General features: G+C 34.0%; 1 protein-coding gene across 1 annotated transcript; it reads right to left on the bottom strand.

The window, feature by feature from the left end:
• Positions 1 to 1820: 1820 nt before the first annotated feature.
• On the bottom strand, positions 1821 to 17858 carry LOC141455010 (uncharacterized). The gene is made up of 4 exons (XM_074129810.1): positions 17697 to 17858; positions 8773 to 8986; positions 6293 to 7515; positions 1821 to 2699 (listed from the first exon to the last, which is right to left on the bottom strand). Exons 1-4 carry the CDS (start codon positions 17709 to 17711, stop codon positions 2460 to 2462), a joined length of 1692 nt encoding a protein of 563 aa, XP_073985911.1. The 5' UTR covers positions 17712 to 17858; the 3' UTR covers positions 1821 to 2459.
• Between the last annotated feature and the right edge of the window lie 6099 nt (positions 17859 to 23957).

Genomic DNA, 23957 nt, shown 5'->3' on the forward strand with positions numbered 1-23957 from the left:
ATTACTTACAAATGATTTATTTAGGCGGTCTTTAGGTCCAACTACAAGATTAGGTGTCGCAAACATATGCAATTAGCAAATACTTTACTATAAATTTCTCACTTTAAAAATTAAATAAAATCCAACGACGTCTAGATCGGAAATAGATTCCAGAAAACATCTTACCTCTTTGAGGGCCTCGCCGCCAACCGCTCAGCTATCGTCTCGCCATTTTAAATAAAAATGCTTGACTTCCTAAAGTAGCTTTAAAAGCAAAAAAATCTTTTCACTCTAGAGTCCATAAACTTTGTTAGACATTGGTTATATTTTTTTTTTAAGTAACTCCCTAAACAGCTTTTGTAGAAATGGTAGTCTGAAAATCCCACCTAAAAGCAAAATATTTGCGAAATAGCCCACTGGTTAGCTTTTACTGGATTCCGATGTGGATATCCCGTGTTCGAATCTCGCTGCTGGCCTTTAGATAGTTTCTTCCAAGAAGCTACTTACAGCTCCAAGAGAAGATTGCCCGGTGGCAGATGGTGCACTGAAAAAAGTTCAGGACGACAATAACCTAAGATATTGACGTGCCTTAAACTAAAAGAAAACTTCCTATATATTTTAATAATTATATTAACACAAACAAATTCTTTCTTTTGAGAGAATTTGATAGAGAAGAAAATGACCCTGAGCCTGACAAAGGAGATTGTTTGAGAAGACTTTAGTAAACAGTGAAATCAACCATGCTTCTCAAATTACAATTTAATTCCATTGTATATGCTATTTTAATTTTAGTAATCAATGCCTATCAATTTGCATATAATTATATTCGCAATCGCCTTCTCACTATCGATTTAGAGTTAACAAAAGCGTCAGTTGGCTTAGCTACCATCTCTCAGAGAAGCTGAAGTTGAATTTTTCTGCAAATCTAGATTAGATTAGATCATGGGACAGAATCTGTTTATCAAACATTAAAAGGAAAATAAGCTTATTGTGTGGATTTTTCTGCAGTTCTAGGAGAAATTTCTTTTTTTACAAGGAACAGTAAACACTGCTTATCTACCAACTTTTTATCTTCTGCTTATCTACCAGTCGCTTTTGCGTACATCTCTTCTGATCTCCAAGGCTTAGAGGATACAAGACACCATTTCCTCTCCTCCTTCCATAGACTGCACAGGAGCTTCAGGAGGAAAAATTCCTACGTAAGTGCCGACACAGAAAGGAAAGCAACTGCTGGCGAAACTTCGACAAAGAGATCTATTTACCATATCCAACAAAAGCTAAGTAAAAACACATGCTAACCCTAAATAACCCACCTCTCCACTCCAGGTCAAGGGCCGTAGTAGAAAGGTGTTCCTCAAAACAGTCACAGCGTTTTCAGCCACCTCTTCGTGAAACCCACTGCAATCACGAAAATGATGGGGACAATTTTTCCTCACCGCCTCTTTATGAGATAATTCCTGCTAAATCTTTATGGTGATGAACAGTTTAGTAAATGTAGATGCAGTTATTGTACGAAACTTATAGAAATTCAACATTACTAAGTAGAAATAAGATTAAAAGTATGAAAATATTTATTTATAAAATACAAAATTATTCGAAAATCCAATTAAAAGGTAAATTTAAGAAATAATAAAAAGACGAATGTGGCAAATAAAAGATGAGTATCACAATTTAATAAATATTTACAAAGTATGATGACAAAAGATTTTTCTTTAAAAAAAAATACAAAGAATTCTTAATGTAAATCAGTTTGGTTTTATAAAATTACTGATTTATTAAGAATTTATGGTAACTATATATAAAAGAATGGTAAATCATTTTAAATACAATTATGGTCCCCCAAATAATTTAATGACAGCCCATGATTAATAAAAAATTTCATGCTCTTTAGATCTATGTAAATAAAAATGGTAACAAATTTAATATTATTATTCCTTAAATACATGGATCCAAATTAGGAGCATGAATTATTTGTGCGAGGTATGGCACAACTTTGTTTTTATGTAAAGAAAAAAAAATTAGTAAAATTGGTATTTTAAATTAATTTTCTTTACAAGAAAATTTAACACAAAAATGAAAATGTCATATTTACAATTTATTGTGTTTGATTTATTTTTGGACTTTAATTCGTTGATGGTAAAGTCTCAAGATATATCTATAAAAAAATCTTATTGAAACGAAATTGATTTGTGACGTTTCTTGGTAACAAGTTTGCGAAAGACGAAGAACGAGAATTTGAAGAAAAGAGAAGAGAGATGTTAAGAAAAAAAAGTTAAAAAAACTAAGAGGGTAAAGAAAGAAAGTTAGATGAAAGAACAGAAATGTAAAAAAGATGGATAGCATGAAAAGGAGAACTTTAGAAGAATGAGATAAGATTGCTAGAGAAGGGAAAGAGTAAACGAAGTAGATGAAGATGATGAAAGAAGATCAACAGCAAAAGAAGAATCTCTAAAATACCTTAGGTCCTTAACTACCTTAGACTAACCGAAAACAGACTTGGCAACATTAGCGGCAGCCGAATGGTCTTGTTTGTGAACAGTAGCGTGGAAACCAGTCTCCCAGTCAGCAACATAGTCTACGGTCCTGACAGAACCATCAGGTTCCACCAGGCTGTACTGTCCTTTCACAACATCACCGTCGCGTTCTTCCCATTGATGTTTTTTGTCGCCAGTGTGAGGATCGTCCACACCATATTCAAAAGCATATCTTGGATGGGCATCCTGTACAAATAACATTGTCTAGGTTAACTTTTATTATTGCCTTGATTATACTGTGATAACTAAATTCTCAAGCTAACATTGACAAGCTAACTTCTCAGAAGAAATAAAATAAAATAACGAGTAATTGTAAATAAAAACAGATTTACAAAAAAGCAAAATAATTTTAAAAAATTATATTATTAGGCCTTTATAATGATGGCTATCTGTACCATCATTCGGCCTTCGTATATCTTAAATCAACAAGAGGTTTTTTAAAATCATTTTTAGCCAACATAAAACATCCAAACTATTGTAAGAATTGCAATAGATTATTACATCCAAGCTTTCAAAATCTTTGTGATAAAATTATAAAATGTCATTTCACTTTTTTTGGTAAAAACGACTCCATGAAAGTCGCGTAATGCTTTCTAAGTACCATAATTATGCAACAAATAAATAGCTAGTCAAAAGTTTAGGTCGTATGATGTCAGAAAATATGGTTTTATGTTAATGTAATCAATATCATCAATCAGGTAAGACGAGGGACAAAGTCCTAGTTATCCCAAGAATCACATAGCTTCCTAATGTGCCATTAGGCCAGGTCACCAATATTCTTCAATTAGTACATATCAGTTAACCGTCAGTATCAGAAGATATAGTTCAGTTAATCCAAGAGTCAATTCAACTTTAAAAACACTGTTTTCATTGCTGTCATAGCGACAGAATCTGTAGTAAGATCATTTGAAAATTTGTAGCTAGCTTCTTGATTTGGGCCAGGATATGTAAAGTATGTGGAAAGTAAAGGAGCCATCTTTTAGGGAAAGGAGCAGCAGCACTTCTTTTTACAGGTTAAGCGACCAGTTTCCTCTAGGGGAGGAGTCAACCAACAGTGCTCCAAGAGAGGGCCGACTGGTACGGGCAAATACGGGCAATTTTAAATATACTAATACATGGTTTCTTCACAGGGCATTCACTTGGGAAGGTCAGCAAAAAAAGGGCTTGCAACGGATCTTCTTCTATAGATTTTCAGATCCAATCATAGGCTAGAAAACTTTATTTATTAGTTCTATGAATATTTCAATGCATGGGATGTTTTAAAAATTTAGGCTTGGAGTAGACACGAGGATGAATGGATCTACTATCCTAGCACAAAAGTCGTTCGCAGTGAACTATCCTCCCTCAAACAGAGAAAAGCAAAATAATAGATAATGACCTACATTATTAGATAAATAAAGAAATTTTCGCTAAAGTGCCAGCTAGATAGATGCATACATTTTTCTAATTTGCGAGCTTAAAACAAAAGAAAAGAATTTATTTTTGTTATCTATTTAAAAGGAAATTCACGTAAAACTAAAAATAGCATAAAATTAATTATTTCCTGATAATTTAGATTTGGTATTTGAAGATATTAAGTGTTAGAAATTTCGGTTAAGTAATCCGCTAGTAAGTTGTAGAAACTGCAAAAAGTAAGGGAAGATAAATTACTTTTGAAAAGTAATTAAAAATGTATTATTTATTTAAACATGTAAAAACATTTATTATCTTGTTCGAGTGGAATATACGAATATAGAAATAAACACAACCGCAAATAACTATTAAGTGTGGCCAAGTACTTGTCGTTCAGACCTTAAATGGTCGCCTCTATTAATGTAGATCTCATTATGAAGAAGTTTTGACTCTGAAAGGAGGAAGTTTCTTTCATTCAAAATCACAAACACACGTAATTTTATTTATTTATTACAATTTAGTGAACGATTTAATTTATACAAATCGGGCATTCACATCCGTTTTACTTTTTCTTTTTTTACTTTCTTTTACTTTGTAAGAATTACGAACGGGTAAAATATTCGAAATCGAGTTTCAACCGATAATATTCATTTTGAGATTGTTAAGTTCAAAAAGTGGCTCTTAGAAAGGTATGTTTTGGGTTGCCTTAGCAATCAGCCCAGTGGCATATCTTGAATTTTTGATCCAAGACAAGTAAATGCATTCTTAACGAACTTCTAGCTTCGGAAGGTTTTAAACCCTTGTGAAATTTTTAATTTCCTTTTTTATAAATGTATTTTAACATGATTTGACATGACGTATTAGTGTTTTTTCCGTTCCATTCATCTCCTGAAACATTATATAGCGCTGGTGTTCTGAATTAAACAAATTTCAGTATGAATGAATTTAATATGGCACAAAGAGAAACAAATCTTACTCTTCAAATTTTGGGCACTTTACTGCTTTTTTTTTTTTTTTTTTAATGTAAATTATGTGCAGAAAATTCTGAGACCTAAATAGAAATTCGTATATTTAGTAACCAGATTATTCTCATGAATTATCAGCCGTCTTTATTTATTACCAAATTGATTACTGTTACTCTTCCAATGAAATAAGTGCCAATAAACCTAATTATGTCAATTGGTGACATCAACCAGAGAAAACGTATAAGTGCAAAAAGAGTTTGCAATGAATTACTGGGCACCGGCTTAAAATGAATTGTCCAGAAATCCGAGTAATTGTTAAGTTGCACGGAGGTCAAGATAGTACCCAAGAAGTAGTCGGTGCTACAATCTACAGGAAATTATTACCGTACTCTGGAATATTTTTCTTGCTTGTGGTTTTCAAATTGAAAACGTTAAGCTTATTTTTCCGTGCCCTTAACTTTCGTTCATTGGCGGAACTTGACAAGGTGTCGCCACCACAACTCTTGAGGATACAGTAGTAGGTAATATGGAGGAAACTGCCTTTAGATGGATAGTTCTCAAACCAGATTATTCAAGCTCAAAAGATGGATGGAATTTCTAAGTCGGTCAGATAACAAAAAAAAAAAAAAAAAAAAAAAAAGGAGCAAGAAGCTGATGCTGGATAAAACTACAGAGTGACGAACGTAAAAAGGTCCTGCTAAGAGAGGAGAAATGGGTTAAATTCTGTTGTTTTTTTAAGCTTTCCAGTTCTAGTGCCACTTTTCTTAATACAAATGCAACGGCAATCGATGCCTGTAACGGCATTCGAATTACTTTCATTATCAAAAATTATCAATAAACAATATTTCGGAATTATTAATTATAATATTTAAGTCCTCAGCTTAAAATAAAAATATCTGCGCAGACTTTAAAAGTTGTGCCAAATTTCAAAACTTCAAATATCTGAGGATTATAAAGAAATTATTCGCAATTTATTCAATTAAATACTTCCGGCCTAATGGATAGTAACAATAAAAATAATTAATGGCCGTTAGTTATTAGAAACTGACATTTAAAAAATAATAAAATAAGTAAATACATTAAAATAATAAATCATTAAAATGAATAAATTTACTTAACAAAATATGCGCGTGGTTTTATTAATTGTTTGTTCTGACTGTTAAAGAAAGAAATCATTAATCAGGATGTCGAACGGAGGCATTTCTCACTGTTTCAAAATTAAATCAAAACTAACTTCAGGACAAATATGTGAAAATTGAAAATAAAGCTTGTTTTAAAATGCTAAGTAACTGAATAATTTACTTTTTAGTCCAAAACTGTGGTGTTAATGATGTCATCACTGTAAGAAAATGTCACTAACAATAACAGTCCATACGTGAGTCCATTATTTTAAAACTATATTATTTAATAGTACAAACTTACATAGTGATCTAGATGTTCCTTATGCACAGATTTGACGACTGCGGCTGCTGGAGCTACTACCTTTCCAACGACACCATGACCTCCTGAGAAATATGCAGCTGGTGCAGCAGCCGCAACTACTCCATGTCCTCCGGACAGTAATGCTTGGGAAGCGGAAGCGTATCTAACTTGGGGAGCAACATAAGAAGCTAAAGCAGGGGCAGCAGCTACTTTCACGGCAGGTGCAGCATACGTTGACACAACTGGAGCGGCTTTGAAGGCGGTAGAGAAACCATGTCCAGCTGAATAACCCAAAGATGAATGGCCACCGTAAGCGGCTCCAGAATATCCACCCAAAGCGGCTCCGGAATATCCACCCAAAGCGGCTCCGGAATATCCACCCAAAGCAGCTCCGGAATATCCTCCAAAAGATGAATGGCCACCGTAAGCGGCTCCAGAATAACCACCCAAAGCAGCTCCGGAATATCCGCGCAGAGCGGATCCGGCTGAATAAGTTACAGCTGGGGCAGCGTGGACTGTAGCTACAGCTGGGGCAGCATGGACGGCAGTAACGGCTGGGGCAGCGTGGACTGTAGCTACAGCTGGGGCAGCATGGACGGTAGTAACGGCTGGGGCAGCGTGGACGGTAGCTACGGCTGGGGCAGCATGGACTGCAGTGTCAGCTGGGGCAGCGTGAACGGTAGCCACGGCTGGTGCGGCGTACGTAGCAACGCGGTGTCCAGTGGAGTAACTAGCGACAGCTGGGGCACTATAAGTGGATGCTAGGCCATGACCAAAGTAACCAGCGGCCACGGGAGCTGCAGCTACTTTGGTTACAGCAGGAGCAACGGCTACAGCTGGTGCAGCAACTGAATAGCCAACAGCAGCGGGGACTCTAGCGTACGATGAATATCCACCATGGGATGAATAGCCAGAGTATCCTCCTTGTGCAGCATATCCTGCGGCCACTTTGACGGTGGGAACGGCTGCAGCAACCTTGACTGCAGGTGTTGCATAGGCAGCAACGGCTGGAACTGCGGCAGCTACTTTGACTGCTGGAGCGGCTGCGTATGTTGCGTATGCAGCCGGAGTTGCTCTGTATGCGGTGCTCAGTGCGGCTCCAGTAGAGTATCCTGCGAATGCTGGACCAACAGAAGCTACCTTAACAGCTGGTGCTGCGTAGCCGAGATATCCTCCGCTCACTCCAACGGCTGGAGCTGCTGATACATAGCTATGGCTGGCTCCTACAAAAATAAATTAATCTTATTAAATTTCTAAAATTAAATGTTTAAATTTTTTTCTTTAAAAAAAACCATTAGTAAATAGTATTGCACGAGTAAAATTAGCGACTTCCTAAATAAACTTTTATTTAATATTGCTGGTCACATTGTTCTAAAAAGGCCGTCTTCAGCAATCTACAAACAACATATTAAATTCACGTCTTTACATCAAAAGTCCAGAGTTGCTTTTACTAATTTCCAAATAAATATTCTTGAAAAATAAATGATTTATAAATGTGTAAAGGAAATAAAAAAAGTTCAGTAAATTGTCACTAATTTTATTTCTCTTAAATGACAAAAAGTCGAAAAAGGGAGTTACAGTTTTCCTCCACAAGCGCGAGTTATTAAAGAAATTATTGAAATTAATAATTGCGAAAAATAACAAACAGTCCGTTTATTCAACACACCAATAATACCAAACTAGCATTTCACCTTCCTAAAATCTTACAAATATGTACATTCTTTCTAATTACAAATTAAAATTACAACTTTGGCATTTAGGTCAGTGCGACTGTAATGGGACTGTTCGAGGAAGAACTCAGCAGAACATACCGAGGATGAATGAATAAACAGTAGCCGAAAATTTGATTCTCTTTTTTTTAAAAAAAAATGGCGCGTTGTAAGCCAAAGTGGATACCCAAATGAAAATAAAAGGAGCTATTACATCGATGTACATCCCTTACTACAATCAAGTCCTGGTTTGAAGTGTTGGGTAAAGAAAGAAGAGGTTAAGACTTAGATTTAACCGTAATTTCACAAAACCTGTAATGATACAATATAAAGGTTCGAGAGACTAATGGTTGTGTCCAGAACAGATGAGGAAAGAAAGGTGAGAAGTCGAATGTAAGTGGGCTGTCCAAAGGAAGAAGAAAGTTGGACTCCAAGGGTTTGGATGAGCGCCTGGGGCAAACAACGAACTGGGGACATCAATAGGAAAGAAAATAATGAATATAAGGAAGATGGTAGTAGATGGAGAGTGGCTGGAAAGGCGCCTAGAGGCACAATAAATTGGCTCGATGCTCGAAGGCACAGATATGTTAGAATAAAAGGAAGAAGTTTGACTTATAAACCCATTCTTAAATTTTTCATGTTTAACATGGATTTTATAATTCTATTTAATTAAATTTTATTTATTAACTTTTAATCGAAACAAATCAATGATCTATTATCTTCAAAATTATTTATTAACAAGTGAATTGATAATAAAAAAGATAAAATTACCAAGATTGTAGGAGGCGACAGCGGGAGCTGCAGCGGCGACTTTAACAGCCGGTTGGACATATCCAGCAGCTAGTCCACTCAGAGCCGCTCCAGAATATCCACCTCCTACAGCGTATCCACCATATCCATGACCATAGGCACATCTGGCACGATATTCAAGATCAGGATCCCAGTGGGCTGATACAAGGGTTAGCACGCAGGCCAACGTCAATACCTGGAGGAAAGAATTTTGTTAACAGATTTTAATAAATTACAATTATAACTACTTTATAGAAGTTCTTGTACTCCTTCTTGATGTTCCAAGTTAGATTTATTGCTCAGAATTTTTCAGGTGTTCCTGATGAAGTTATAGAGTTGAAATATAATTTCTAAATCATCTTGTACGAGAGTACGATCTAAACATCTCGTATAACAGCGAACATTAAATTTATTCTTCAAAGGGAAACTTCAAGTTAATCCTAACTCTCCTACAAATTCTCCAGACCGTTAAAAATCATTCAGTTCTAGAAGAAAAACCAAAGATCTCGATTAGATAAATTTACTAATTTTTAAAGCAACTTATCGGATTTATTTGCACAAATAATGCAAATAATTAATAAAAAAAATCAACAAGTAATTCGTTAACTGTCCCTTCTTAAAGAGGGATATTGTCCTAAACCCTCCAACTCTTTGGAGCGTGATATGTAAATTGAGTACTATGCTTGAGAATTCGTCCAATCCAAACACACCATAAATGTACACAGCTGCTGAAGCTCTATCTTAGCAGAGTGAAAACTAAAAATGGCGAAAAATAGGAGGAAGCTAGAATTGTAAGTACAATAAAAGCCAGAAATATCCGGAAGTAGTATACTCTTGAGGATACGAAAAATGGTTTTGCATTTTAAAATTAATAAATGTCCGGTTAAAGAAGAATTAGAGCTACTTTTCTCGCTTTTCACAATAAAAAATAAAAAAATCAACTTTTCAGTTTTATTTACTTAAAAAATGAGCTAATATTTTTACGCTAAAATCTCATGAAAATAATTTAATAAATTCATGTCCTGTCAAAAGCACTAGTTGATAACAGCTCCAGTCGCGCGAGAGATAAAAAAAGAAGAAGTGATTTGAAGAAAATTATCCAATAAGCACAATTACCTTAGATTGCTTAGAAATCTACGAACTACTTTATAGATTGGTGAAAGTTGGTTAGTATGTAGATGTATCGAATAACCATGAATTTATATCACAAGTGCAAAAGAAACTCTTGGTAGTACAGTCCTGTTATTGCGTGACGTGAGGTAAGCCAGCCTAGGGGTCCATCCCTGTTCAGTCCTGTCCTCTGTATCTTATTAAAACTGTTGTTTTCCTGACTAGACTGGAGCAAACAGTTCCAAAAGACAAGAGAGCTGATCGATCACACTGAGTTGGTCAAAATCCCTGTCTAACATCAGATGTGAACATGAACAAGATTTTCTATTTCTACAACTCAAATTAATAGTTTATAAATTTTTCTACAAAATATAGATTGGGAATATAATTGTATGTCCTGTTACCTCACACGAAGTATCAGAGGTTACTGCACAGTACTCAAAAAATCGTTTCACGTCCCCTACTCTAGAGAAGACTACGGCTAAATTCCTTGGCCAAGGATTATATCTCTAAAGTTTGTGAGTAAATATTCTTTCCAGGCTGAAATTCACACAATAAGTAAAATGTGTTTCTTTTAAACACAACAGGAGGTGTCTGAATCAGCAGATAATGATCCTTTACGCCATCCAAGCAGCCAATAAGGCGCTAGGCTCACACATTATCAGCAAAAAAATGGTTTGGGAAAGCCATGGTAGACTCAAAGAACTAGACACAGAAAGTAAAATCCATCATCTACTGCTTTTTCAATACAAATCTGTATAAGATTAAAAAATAACAGCGGTGTGCATTAGATTTTGATTCTTACTTTGTGACGTAATGAAAGTAACGTTTCTAAACGTTGTTAAAGTTCTATATATGACAAAACGTATAAAAAAGTATAAATTACATTTGAATTTAAAAGATTATATTAACCTTAATTTAAATTTCATTATTGTCTCCAATCGTTAAACAATGTCACGATGTCATTTTAATGTAAGTTTTCTGGCCTACAGAGGTCTGTTGCCTTCTTTACATAAAGATAAGCTTTTTGAAAATAGAGATTTGAATATATATATTTATTGAAAAAATAAGAATACAAGTAATCACTAATGACATTATCCTGGGTATCAAGAATTGAGTATTAATTAAGCAGGGCGCGCATCCCTCTCTTAACGTGGTTTAAAAGAACTCTTGGATGGGATAAGTGACAGGATCTTACACTAAGATCTCAAGAAAGAAGAGACAGAGAAAAGAAGGCAGAGGAAGTTCTGGTATGGCATTCCATTACTGGTCGATTACAAAAGGAAAGAGCGAAACTAGGCTGCAAACGGTTATGGATTCCATTGTAGGCATCTAAAGAAATAAATCCTGGAACGTGACAGAATCTTCAAATTCTGTGGGGTGACGCAATAGACTCCAATAAACTCCTCATAATTCATTGTGATGCCGTGGTACAGGCGGCAATCAGGTTTTTGAAGGAGTAGATATCCTCCCTTGAACCATGCCAGATTATTGGAGAGAATTCAGCTAAATGGGTGGGATCGCCTGGCATCAACAATTTAAAGCATTTAAAAAGATTAAGATTGTATGAAAGAAATTAAAATATTTTTACAAAAAAAGAATCAAAACCTTGAAATTCTGCTTGTACCTTTAAGTCAACAACTGATGTTCGCTAAAATTGGGATTTGGTGCAGTCTTGAATGCAGTACGCTTCCTTCTTAACATGGAGACGCAATGCAATCTCTTCGAATTATTTTTTTAAACAATTTTTTGCATAAAACGTGGTAAATAGTTAATTGTAAATCAATAAAATTGTTGAAACAATTATCGAACGTTCGGTAAAAGACAGAAAAGTTTCTATGCAGAACAGTAATCCATCAATGTTTTTTCCATTTACAGGAGGGTCTTAACTAACGTTCATCTCTCGTCAATGAAGTTTTCCGTTTTCATGGGAACTCAAAACTTTTTTTACCGCTGAAAACTATTTAATTATTTGGTGGAAAAATTTTCACGATTACAATAATTCTTGTTACTTAGATAAGAGATAGTAAAAATGTCATATAGGAGAAAATCTCCCAGGCATTCATTCATGTTTTGCATGTTAAGAAAAAAAAAACAAAATTAAAAAGTTAAAAGGAGGACTTTTGGATGATAATTCTGGAGGAAATCTCCTATATATTTCCTGGCAGTGGTTAAAGTGAGGATCAAGAAGAGAAAGTAATAATGAGTGTAACGGAACCGGAACAAAATCATGTTTACGGTAAATATAAAAATGAATGCAGGAACTATATATTAAAAACACTGTCCAGTGTTATTTTTAATTTTTTGTAATCAAGATTAATTAAACAGTAGATGATGTAATTAACTTAGACAGGTGTGCACTTAACTAATAGAAGCGTGGCAGATTACTACTGTTAACAACTGATTCGATCGATTGATAAAAAGTTTGATAAGGTGTGTAATTTTTTTCACGTTATGAATAAAATTAAAAAGAATAGTTTGTTAGCTCTCCAATAGTCCATTATGCTAGCGGAAGTTGAACAACCATGTCAAATTTTGGAGCCTGTGTTTTCGCCAGAAATAGAGAGAATATTCAACCAAATGGATCTGCGTTGGTAAACTCCATAAAACAGAAAGAGTTAAGTTAAATGTGATATTCTGCATTGCATCTGGTATTACGGACATAGCTAAGGACTTTTAAATGGAAGGCTGATTACTAATTATTTGACAAATCCTGTTTTTTCTACAAATTTAAAAAAAAATGGTTCGAACGATATACATGGAATTATTGTCCATCCAATTGAAAATCACAGTTCAATACTAAACTCAGTTCTTACAGTCTGCGAACTGCACCCAACATGATCGGGATTGGGTGGATTGGGTGGTTTTAGTTCGCTCAAATCATAGCTCATAATCAATTAGGTCTGTAAGACATTTGTACGTCAAGGGAGAGATTGGAGGTACATTTTTACAGGCGGCAGGTTCTTTGAAGAAATGATAAATCAATTAGGAGACGAATACCTTTAGAACTAAAGTTCTTAAACTAAGAACTGACGTAAGAATTCATCTTCCAATACCAATCGATTAAGGGTTTCCATTTTTGTGTGGAGGAGTAACCGCTCAAGATCTAATGTACCATATCAATAAATTATGTAAGGGTAACCAAGGATGAACCGCCGGTATTTGCGTTTAAAGTAAAAATGCAGGTATTACTTTTTCTCAAGCTAAAGATGATTTTTGATAGTGAGTTTTTCGGAAAAAAAGAAGTTTTTGAGGTCCTCCTGAGTGCAAAAGAAGTGGTTTCTCTTGAGTTTTGTGTTTGTCTGCCCTGCCTAATTCAAAGAAGAAAAACTGCAGAAAGTACTTAATCGATACTTTGCTCAAGTATAATTGTGGGATGTGACAGTAAGGTTTCGGTCAAAATTAGAGCCGTGGATTTTTGGAAAAATTTTCATTTTTTTTCCTCGAAAAATGGTTTCTTAGGTTTTTCATAAAAAGGAAATAGACTTTTTTTTTAGATGGGTTTTCAGGGAGCCGCTATTTAAGCGCTCCCTTCAGAGTAAGTTACGGTTTCAAAGTGACACGCAATAGGTATCGTTATACGTTAAAAGCGGTGATGGAGTTCTAAATTAGAAGGAAATCGGTCAACGGGAAGTTCGACATTAAAGGTTACAGAATTCATGTGCACTACTACTTTAATTTGCTCTAAAAATTTTCATTAATCTTGGCAAGTTAACTTGGCAATTAATAGCCAGGTGACTTGTCTGACTGCGAGCGAACGATGGAGTGAAGAGAGGCATGGTAGTTTGGCGAGATGGATATTATAATAAATTGGTTTATATAATAAGTCTTGTGATAAGTGAGTGGGTAAGTTCGCGAACAGCAAGTTGGTCGCGTTTACTTAGTAAAGTTGGCCTCTTTAGTATAACACTTCACCCACCATGTTTGTAATACTTTTCACTTTTCTGTGTGACCTCCGGCCGGGCGGACAAGCCGGTTCAGTCTCTCTCTAGCTCCTTCAATACGGTGATAGTTTTAATTCCAATTATTATCTTTCTTTCTTTTTATACCGCTTCTTTAATTTAAGCTACTGACACTATAATTATTCCATTCTCCCACCCGTCTAACTGCAATTCACATTTTCAAAGTCATATTCTTTTAATCATACTCTAAAAGAAAACATCGATTTACCAAAATGATTATGATCTAGTCATAAATAGAAGGAACTTTACATAAGAAGCGAAATGCGGAACTGCATTTTTAAGCAAGATATCCACCTTACTAAGTCTGACTGTTCGCAATTTGAGTCTACATACACCTGTGGTAGTCCTTCCTCACTAGGTAATCTATTAATTAAAAAATGAGTGAGTTGCGCAATGTGTGATAGTAAGGTTGTAATATATGTATTAAGCAAATGGTTACTTTAAAATAAAGGTCTGTCAACACTCTTTCACTTATTCTCCTTTCTAAATTTCTCTTACTAAGATTAGAACAATTCTAATTGTATCTTTAATTTGTTTAAATTCTCCTAAAACAAATTTTACTGGTGTTGGACGCGTCATAATTTAAGTGCAAGCAGGTTAGTAAAGTGGTTGCTACATTACCCACAATTTAGCTGTGCCATAGTAAAATTCAGAAGCATTTTGCTCCTTACGCGTTCCCCTGTTGTCCAATAAGAAATTGTTTCTGGTAAATAGATGTGATTGAATATTACGTGAACAAATAGAGTTTCAAGTTTATAAATAAAGATGTAAAAATGCAGAACCCTCACTAAAAACTCGATTGCCCGGTTATTTTATTTCAAATTCCAGAAATGCTCTTAATACTACTTGTTTTTCTATAAACGGAGAATCTAAAGATGCTGTCTTGAAGACGAACGACAATATGTACCCATAAAGTTATTAGGAATTAGGGTACTTGTAAACAGGATAGGAAGATTACGGGGAAATCGTTGGAGCCGTATTCGAGGGAATCCTGAAAAATTAAACAATCGTTTTAGTGACATCGCACTTACGTTCTAATACTTAGTGTCTTACTAACTAACTTTATTGTCTTAAGTGAATATGTTAGTAAAGTTTGAGCTGCAACTTTTTGTTTAGGAGATATTCTTCTAACAGGCCACCGCAAAAAACAATTTTTCTAATGTCCAAGGTACCTCGAAAACAATATATTTGCTGTGAAAATTCCATTTCAAATATTGGACCCGATCGCTATTCTAAAATAACAGCTAAACCTAACTAAGGGAGGGAATAGATTAGCTGAGTAGTTAGCGTATCCTGGATTCCCACGGAAAACCCGGGTTCGAATCCAGCTAGTTTTCTCCTCCTAGGAGCTTCTCATAGCTCATTTACAGTTAAATTACCTTCTTACAGCTGAACGACCAGGCCTTTAGTAGATAAAGAAGTAATCTGCTCTTCTTAGAATGGAAATAGACACAAAACACAAATTAAGACCGAAACTAAAACATGAGGAAACCCTTGGGCTCCAACCCTTATAACTCTCATTTTCAAAGAGGCCAGAATAACTTAAAATATTCGATATATAAACTATTCTTGCTAGATAAGAAGAGACAAGAACTGCTTCTGACACCACAAACATATCTCTCTTTCTCTAGTATTTCTTGACCGTCGTTTCAAACTCTCACTAGAAAAACAAAGAATTATCTTTCAACTACTTAACAGTTAGTTAGATGGAAATACAAATATAAACATTGAAACACGGCTATTAAAAGAAGTTGTAGTCGCAAGATGACTCAGGACCTCATATACCAAACTAAACTAAGTGCAATTTGCCCAACAACTCCAACATATACTAAGAACCTCATTCCAGTGGTGAATAAGAGGAAGGTCTAAATTTAAATATAAACATTCTGGACAAAAAACAGTTAGTACAATATAGTTGTGAAACACTCACAATTATTATGTGAAAAAATCACTAAATTGTTTGTTCGGTCATACAGATTGGATTGGATATACACTCAAACCAATGAGTTAGACCTTAGAGGAGATCTGGTGGCTGTTCTGAGTGACATCCCTAACCTGTGGCACTTACGAATTCTTAAGATGGATGGGCCATCGTGAAGCATTAAAATTTAAAATATTAATTATTAATAAGCGCGGTCTCACCAATAGTCACTAGACTTCTTGCCGTATGACCCTGTCAACTTAATCTGCTCTTACGACATCTCCTTAAGTCGCCATAGAGGAAGTGGGAGGCCTTGCCTCTGTGCAGACTACAGTAAGAGAGAGAGGAGCATGCCTTTTCTAGATGTGTATAGTGATCGCTAGTTTGCGATATGAACTTGGGAGACCAGAGAAAGTAATACATAAGGAAAAAAAAACAGGTGAGAAAACCCTTGACCTTGAAAAGCTGAAAGGTTTATCTCTTCCCAGATTCACGATGATGGTAGGCACAATAATCTTTTTTTTGGCTGCCGTACTGAAGAACCAGGACCAGCGCCATGTTCTAATCTAATCCATATTTGGGTCCAGTATAATAGGAATTCAAGAAAAATCACTTCAGCCGAATCTTTAAACAATGAACCTATAATAAATAAAATGGTCTCACAATTAGCAAGCAAACGTAGATGTGCTATTTATATTGCCGCGACGGTATTGCAAGAAATGTACTGAATGGGAAGTTAGATATCAATCTATTAAATTCAATCAAAGCGAAATTAAAAATGTTGAATGCTTTTAGAACATAATTTCTCCCTTGAACAGTAATGTCAGTTCTTTTTTAAAACATTTTATAGCAAAGATGCCCATTAAATAAGTAAAAAAACCTTGGAGACTATCCCTAGTTGCTCGGACGACCTCTTTGGTCAATCCCTGTTCTATACCTAGAATGAAATTATCATATCTTTTCGAAAATCATGGTTTTCCGCATGGAGGCCTACCAAAATCTATTGGCTGAGGTTTTTATCAATAAATTTCTCCGTGTAATCCAATCACGAATCATCTCACCACATTTCTCTCCACTTTTTATGACAATACTAGATTCATCATTGCTGTTGTAAAACAAAGAACCTGACAGGAGTCTCTTTATCAAAGCACTAAAGAGGAAATACTTCAATTACACCCTCCAGTACTTGCGTAAAAACCAAAACTTTTTATTTTATAATCCACCACAATTAAATCACTCGCGAAACACTTTTCTTTATCAATTCCGAAAGAAAAAAACACTAAAACATTTTAAGGTCCTCTTCAAATATTTCCTGAAAACACCTTACAAACAAAAATAAACAAAATACAAAATTAAAGTAAAAATAAATAAATAGATTAAAATATTAATGCTATGGTTAGATTTAATTTGTTACACTTTCAAATATTAAATAAGTAAAGTACTTTTCCAGGTAAGTATACATTTAAAAGGCATACTTAAAGAAGGTAAGTATAATTTAAAGTAATAAGTAGAAAGTTATTATTTGATTATGCTATTCAAAAGTATAAACAAAAATTTACATCCCCGGCTTTTAAAATTCTCTAATAAAAAAGTTTTTTGATTTAAAATTAATTTTTAGTGAAATAATCTCAAAATTGGAGCATTTATTTCAACAAAATAGTTTTTTTAAAATGGGCACTAAGAAAATGAAGTTTGATAATATTTAAAAAAGCAAAAATAGTAGAAATATAATTTTGGAAAGTTAATCTATGATAATTTTGGGTGTGGCCCCACCCATCCCCTCCAAAGAAAGTAACTTTTGAAAAATATTTCACAATATTCAGGGGCTTCTGATCCCAACTGAGTTGTATTCGAGAACTAAGAGAAATAAAAAATGAAAAATTACAAATTATATATAAATAAAAAATCAATACCTTGGTAATAGCCATGTTGTGATAAGTGGGAACAAAAATTGTCTATAAAGAAAACTTAAAAAAAAAAAATTGAATCCCTAAATAAATATAGAATTGCGGTAATTTTGTATTGAAGTGAGCGGAACAGTGTCGGGATATCAAAGTGATAGGGGTTAGAGGAGAACTGGAGACTTATATAGGTATACTTCGACTGGTGGGGATTCATATGGAGGAGTTCTTGTTGCAGTGCAGAAACTACCAGACACTCTGGACACTCGCATATCCAGGGTGTGGCCCCACCCGAGTCTCTCTGTGTGTGTGTAGCAGTATTGGTCACTACCACTTCTATAAGCTCCAGTATTACAATAACAACAACGGCACAAATTGTTGTTGCGAGTTGTTGAGGGGCTGACTCCCCCGTTAGCCTGCTAGTCTGCCAGAAGAAGAAGAAAAAAAAAAAGAAGCTGCCTCTTGCGTTGTTTTTATATATATATATATATATATATATATATATATATATATATAGATAAAATTACTCAAAAACAACCCTCTTGCACCTTTTAGCAACTATTTTGAAGCAGGAATTCTTGCCCCGGACTGATGCAAGCCAGGTTAATTTTTTTGTGTAGTTAAAGCAATAACCACGCTATATTTCTGGTCTTGTCTTTGGACTACCGGCGCTCTCTCTCATATCGGGGGACCAATATTGCTAAACAGCCATTGCCGGCCTACACCCCAAATTACGTAAAATCTCTCTTTTAGCTTTGAACACAATTAAATATTAAATTTCAGTAGCTTACTTGCGTCTCTCCCTCACAAATAAAATTAAAATTCTGCATTCCTTATTTATTTATGTATATTCTTATACCGTTTTTCTTGAAAGAACATTAAAATCTGTTTCAAGAATTATTTCTTTTATTATTATTTTACTTTAAGGCGCATCAACAACATTTCTCGTTACAGTCAACATTCAGACAATGAGCTGTAAGAAGCTCCTAAGAAAAGAAAATCTAAGAGCCAGCAGCTGGACTCGAACAAACATCTTCGCGTGGATATCCAGTACGCTAATCACATAGTTCATTCCTTCCTTCATGTATTGATATTTTTGTTTTAACTAACTTGTTTTGCAGGAATTTTAATAATTGATTTTATCTTTGTTTTCAAATAAAAAATAATTATATATATACAATTTTGATAAAGATTGATCGCTATAAATGCTAATGTCTCTGTTTAACTGTTGATTTCAGCATATTTATTGGCGATTAAACGTAGATATCTTTCCGTCGATTACTATATTAGATATCCGTAGATAGATAACTGCAGCATATTTCAACGCAATTAAGATTTTGAATGATTTACTATATATATATTGGCAGGGCTATTTTTTTTAGTTTTATTCAATTTATGGATAGATAGATAGATATGCAGCTAGCAAGGAGATCGCTAGTTAAATTCTGTATTACGTAGTCAAAACTAGTACTGGATCTAGGGCAAAAGATTTATATTCGGATATACTGCTCTACGTGGCCGAGATGTGGATGTTCTCCACTGATATGGATTACTGGAGACCAACAGCCAGACTTATACGAAGGGAAAGTAAGCTTAATCGATAAATTAGAGAAACGTACAAATTTGTAGAACGATACTTTTGAAAGAGTACAGAATCAGGAGGTTAAAGGTTTTATGAAAGGATGGTAGAGGGCAATAAACCTAGGTTTGTCTCCTTAATTAGGAGAAGAAAGAAATGCTCAAGAGGAGGGTAGGGATGAATGAGACGCGTATGAATGGGAATCGATTGTAAAGAGACAAACCAGAGAGATATCGGACAAGAGTAAAATTAAAAAAGAAAAAATACTGACGAAATAAAAAATTATGGTTTATTACCAGTGACATGGCAGAAGTTATCAGCAAACTGCAACAGTAAACAGTCAGTATAAGTAACTATCTCTCGGAGATAGCCAAAGATAGAGCTGTCGTCTAAGAGAGCATGGGAAATCCCTAGTAGGAGTTCCATGAGTATCTAAGTTTTTAGTTGTCAAAAAGATATTAATAGCTAAGTATGAGTTCCCGTCCAATGCGTTTGGAAGTTGCTCGTTGAGCTACTTTACTTCAAATTATTTTTCGCTCGATCAAGAACTGCAACAGCAACCAGCTCATCAATTCCCCCCACGAATATTTTATATTAATTTTTATTTAATACCTTCTCTTCTCTGTAATATTTGCTCCTTTTCTAAGTGTGGCGAATCAATTACCTCAGTTTTTTTCAGATTAATAGTATTAATCTTTTTGGATACTCAAAAAATTATTACACTTCTCAAATGATTTCTAAAAAAATCAATGTCCATTCAGATATCTATTCAAACTTGTCCTAATTTTTATTATTTTATGTAAATAGATCTTTTACTCAGATTATAACTTCTTATAAGCGATTGAAGTATTTACATTTCCTTCGTTTTTCACAAAGAACTTTCTTGCGATTTGGTAAATATAATGGAATATAACCTCATGTGAAGAAAGGCTGCTTGATCAAGTACTAGCCTTAGAAATTTATTTTGAATTCGCAGCATCTTTGGTACATTACTCGCCAAATCCCAGGATTAATATAAAACTATTTATCGTTTTTTTTTTAAAAAAAAAAAACATACCAGCTATCAAATTTTACAATAACACGACAGTCATTAACAGTTTTTTCGTACTATTTTTTACATAATTTAAGATTTATAACTTCTGAAGTATTGGTTCATAATGGAGAGAATTAAAGTTGCATTGCCAGATAAATTCTATAAATACAAATATGGTGATTTATATTGTCAGTTTAAAAGCTTTTCTATGACCTACATCTTGATACTTGCTTTACAATTGTTAATAAATGCCATATTAAATGTCTAATGCAATTAAAAAGAAAAAAAATACAAAACAAAGATGCAAGCATGCTGTTTCAAATATAATTTTGATATTTGCAGCTACTAAAATTTATGACGCTATTTTTAAAAAATACATTTTTGCGAAACGGTGAAAGCACTTGCGGCGCCTTCTGTTGTCTGCCATGTGAATGTAAACTAATTTGGTTGCATTGGAGAAGGTCAAGAATGCTTTAGGGTCATTCAATTATATTAGTATCAAGTTCATTGAGATATTAAACATTCATTAAGATATTTTCGATATAAATTAACTTTAACTTTAATAACCTTTTATGCACCTTACTAAGTTTATTCTAATAAATAAAAAAACTTAAAGTACACGTCATACGTACAATAAACTGATAGCTGGTAGCATAGATTAACAAATATTCCATATTCATCCAATATTCCTAGATTATTGCATAGAATTCTCTTGATATTTTAAAATTGAAACATAGATAATTATTTCTATTCAATTTTATTGAATTAATTAATGAAACCCATTCAATTAAACTGTAATTAGGAATTAAAATTTTAATATTAATAATACTGAATAATTATTCTCATTATAAAATTGCTGATATTTAATTTTTTTTTTTATGAATTAACTAATTACCATTCAGATTGGACTTAGTGACAAAAATAGGCTGCGTTTCCTTACTAAGCGGTCATTAACACTTCTCTCTTGAAGTCTTCCTCATTTCCTTTTATGTCCGGCTGATCAAGCCTTAAGCTGCTTTGAAACCTAGAGCTCCTCTTTTTCCCAAACAACAACTCTGGAGCCAAGTTCTGTACTCGTTGTTTTTCTTACTGTAAAAGAAGAAAAAGCATTGTTAGCGTGAATTTTAATTTTCAAAATTAACTGTTGCCGGATGTACATGCATTGAGATCCCCTGGATGCTATAAAACAATTTACGAGAACTCACTAAATTTTCTCTTAAATTTTTCTTTCAATCTCAAATTTTTATACAATTTTAGTTGTTTTATTAAAATTCATTTTAATAAATGGATGGTAAATGTTCCAGGAACCATTTTTAAAATAAATTCTCTACAAAAGAATTGCAAACAAAAGAGATAAGAAAGACTAACCAGGGTCAGAAAGTATTCGGATAATAAAAAGAAATCGTTCCAGGTTCAAACTTTGGATTAAGAACGTTAATGGTGTAATTCTGACCATTTTATGACGAAAGAGAAGTGGCTACTCACTCACTCCATTAAAGTGGTGTTGGCTTAATCTTTTAGACATTCAACAGTAAGCAGGACAGTGGGGGGGGGGCAGGACTCGCCCTGTGTTTCCATCTAATAATTATTTCACGGATACGATAACGTACAGTTCAGTGAAATGAAATCAGTAAAATAAAAACCTTCCACTAGAGCGACTCTAATCAAAGTTGTATTTTAAGTGAGAAGTAAAAACTACAGTTAGATTGGCTTCAATTTCATGTGAGGGTTACATTTGAGGCATTTGATTTTACATGACTGACCACATATCTGAATGTTTGGAATTTCCTGGAGAACGGCTCCATTTTTCGAAAATGAATTCTATTTATATATTTTGTATTTGATTTGAGGCATATCTACATCTTAGATAATCGGATCATTGCACTGTCGGCCTCTGGACAGTGTTGTCTGTAACGAGAAAACACTGTCCATCACCCAGAAAGTGAAAATCTAAGAACCAGCAGCTGGATGGCTCCTATTCATATTAAACTTATTACTATTTAAAAAAAAAATAATGTTTACCTCTGATATTTTTATACCCATATCCATGCGTTAGATAGACATCTATTTAATCAACTCTGACACTATTATTTGAACGATTTTAATGACTCGATTGATATTTAGAAATATTTAAACATTTTCTAGTGCAAAGTTTAATATTAAAAATCTATGTATGAGTGAACTGATTGTATGAATATATAATACGATCAGTTATATACTGGAATATTTCTGGTAGAATGCAATACATACATATACTGAAATACCCTCTGATATCTTTCAAAAATATCTTTATGGCCGTATTCCTAATGTAAGTACATTACTATAATAATTTAAAATAGATTGTAATATTTATAATTTATTAGGTAATGTTTTACCTTTATTTTATTTTTGTATTAGTGAGCCTTATTTTTATAAGATTAATTTTTAGTGTCAATTATCGTAATATCATTGCGACATTAAGTCCGCCAAGAATTGAAATCACTTATCTAACTCAGAAATTTATTGATCCACAGAGCTAGGTAATGTCGCTTATTTTCTTCATCAACCTCTGAGGATGGATGAATATCTGTAACCGGCCAGGAATATAAAAGTCATGAGTGCTACCACAGATAAAACCCAAGCACTATTCTTAGATTGGGATATCTACACGTACACCAAAGCCAAAGGAAGTCGCTCGCTTTTCTTACTGTTATTGAAACATATGCTTGTTTCTGTTTAATTTTCCTGTGTTTTTACATATATCTGACGTTTTTTACTGCACTACGCAGAGGATTAATGGGATATTTTAATAGGAAGTCTTATTAATTCCATGTACGTACAGTCCCGAAATAAGGTCCGAAAAATTTGTGGCTTAAAAGAAAAAAAAAATTGGCAGAGCTTTGAATATTTTAAGTCAGGTAAACTTCAGCATTTTTTCTTACAACTCACTGTCCGGTGATGGACAGTGTTGTCAGTAACGAGAGAACACTGTCCGGAGGCCGGCAGTGCATTGAAAAGTTCCGGGCGCCAATAACCTCAGATGTTAACGCGCCTTAAATCATCAAATAATAATAATAGACTCCTTTAAACTTTAAAAGTATAACAATAATTGTTAGTCTAATAAACTTTTGTTATAATTGCATACTCTTATTGTAAAAGTTTGTCCGCTTAGACCTTTTCAAGTTTTTTCTAAGAGCAAAGATATTTTAACCCTCTTAAAGAGAAATTGGAATCGTGCGAATATAACCCTCCAATTTATCTAAACCAATATATCTGGCGCTTTACAAGCATTAAAAAACCGTTTTACAACCTTTATTATCTTCATATAATACCTAGTAAATCTTAAAATTTGATTATTTATTGCGAAAGAATTTATTGTGAAAATATTTTACAGTTCATTTATTGTTTCTTAACAATTCTAAAGTCTGTTATCTTTTATTACATTTTTGCTTTCTTTCATATCTCATTCAATTGTTTTAAAATTCAACTAGCTTAAAATTTGTCAGTTCCTAATTTCTTTAAGGACCTCTAGAGGCTTACGAACGATACACTTCTTTTATTCTTACAGGTTTGGCATGGGAGGAGGAGTTACCGATGGTTTTCACTCCAATGTGTCAATTATTGAAGTGTATCGCTAAGTAATTTTCGAGGCTAGCACCGTTTAAATCTCTATTATTATGAA

The sequence above is a fragment of the Rhodnius prolixus genome, unplaced genomic scaffold (assembly GCF_049639745.1).
Source record: "Rhodnius prolixus isolate KJV_2025 unplaced genomic scaffold, Rpr scaffold_1, whole genome shotgun sequence".
Lineage (NCBI taxonomy): Eukaryota > Metazoa > Arthropoda > Insecta > Hemiptera > Reduviidae > Rhodnius > Rhodnius prolixus.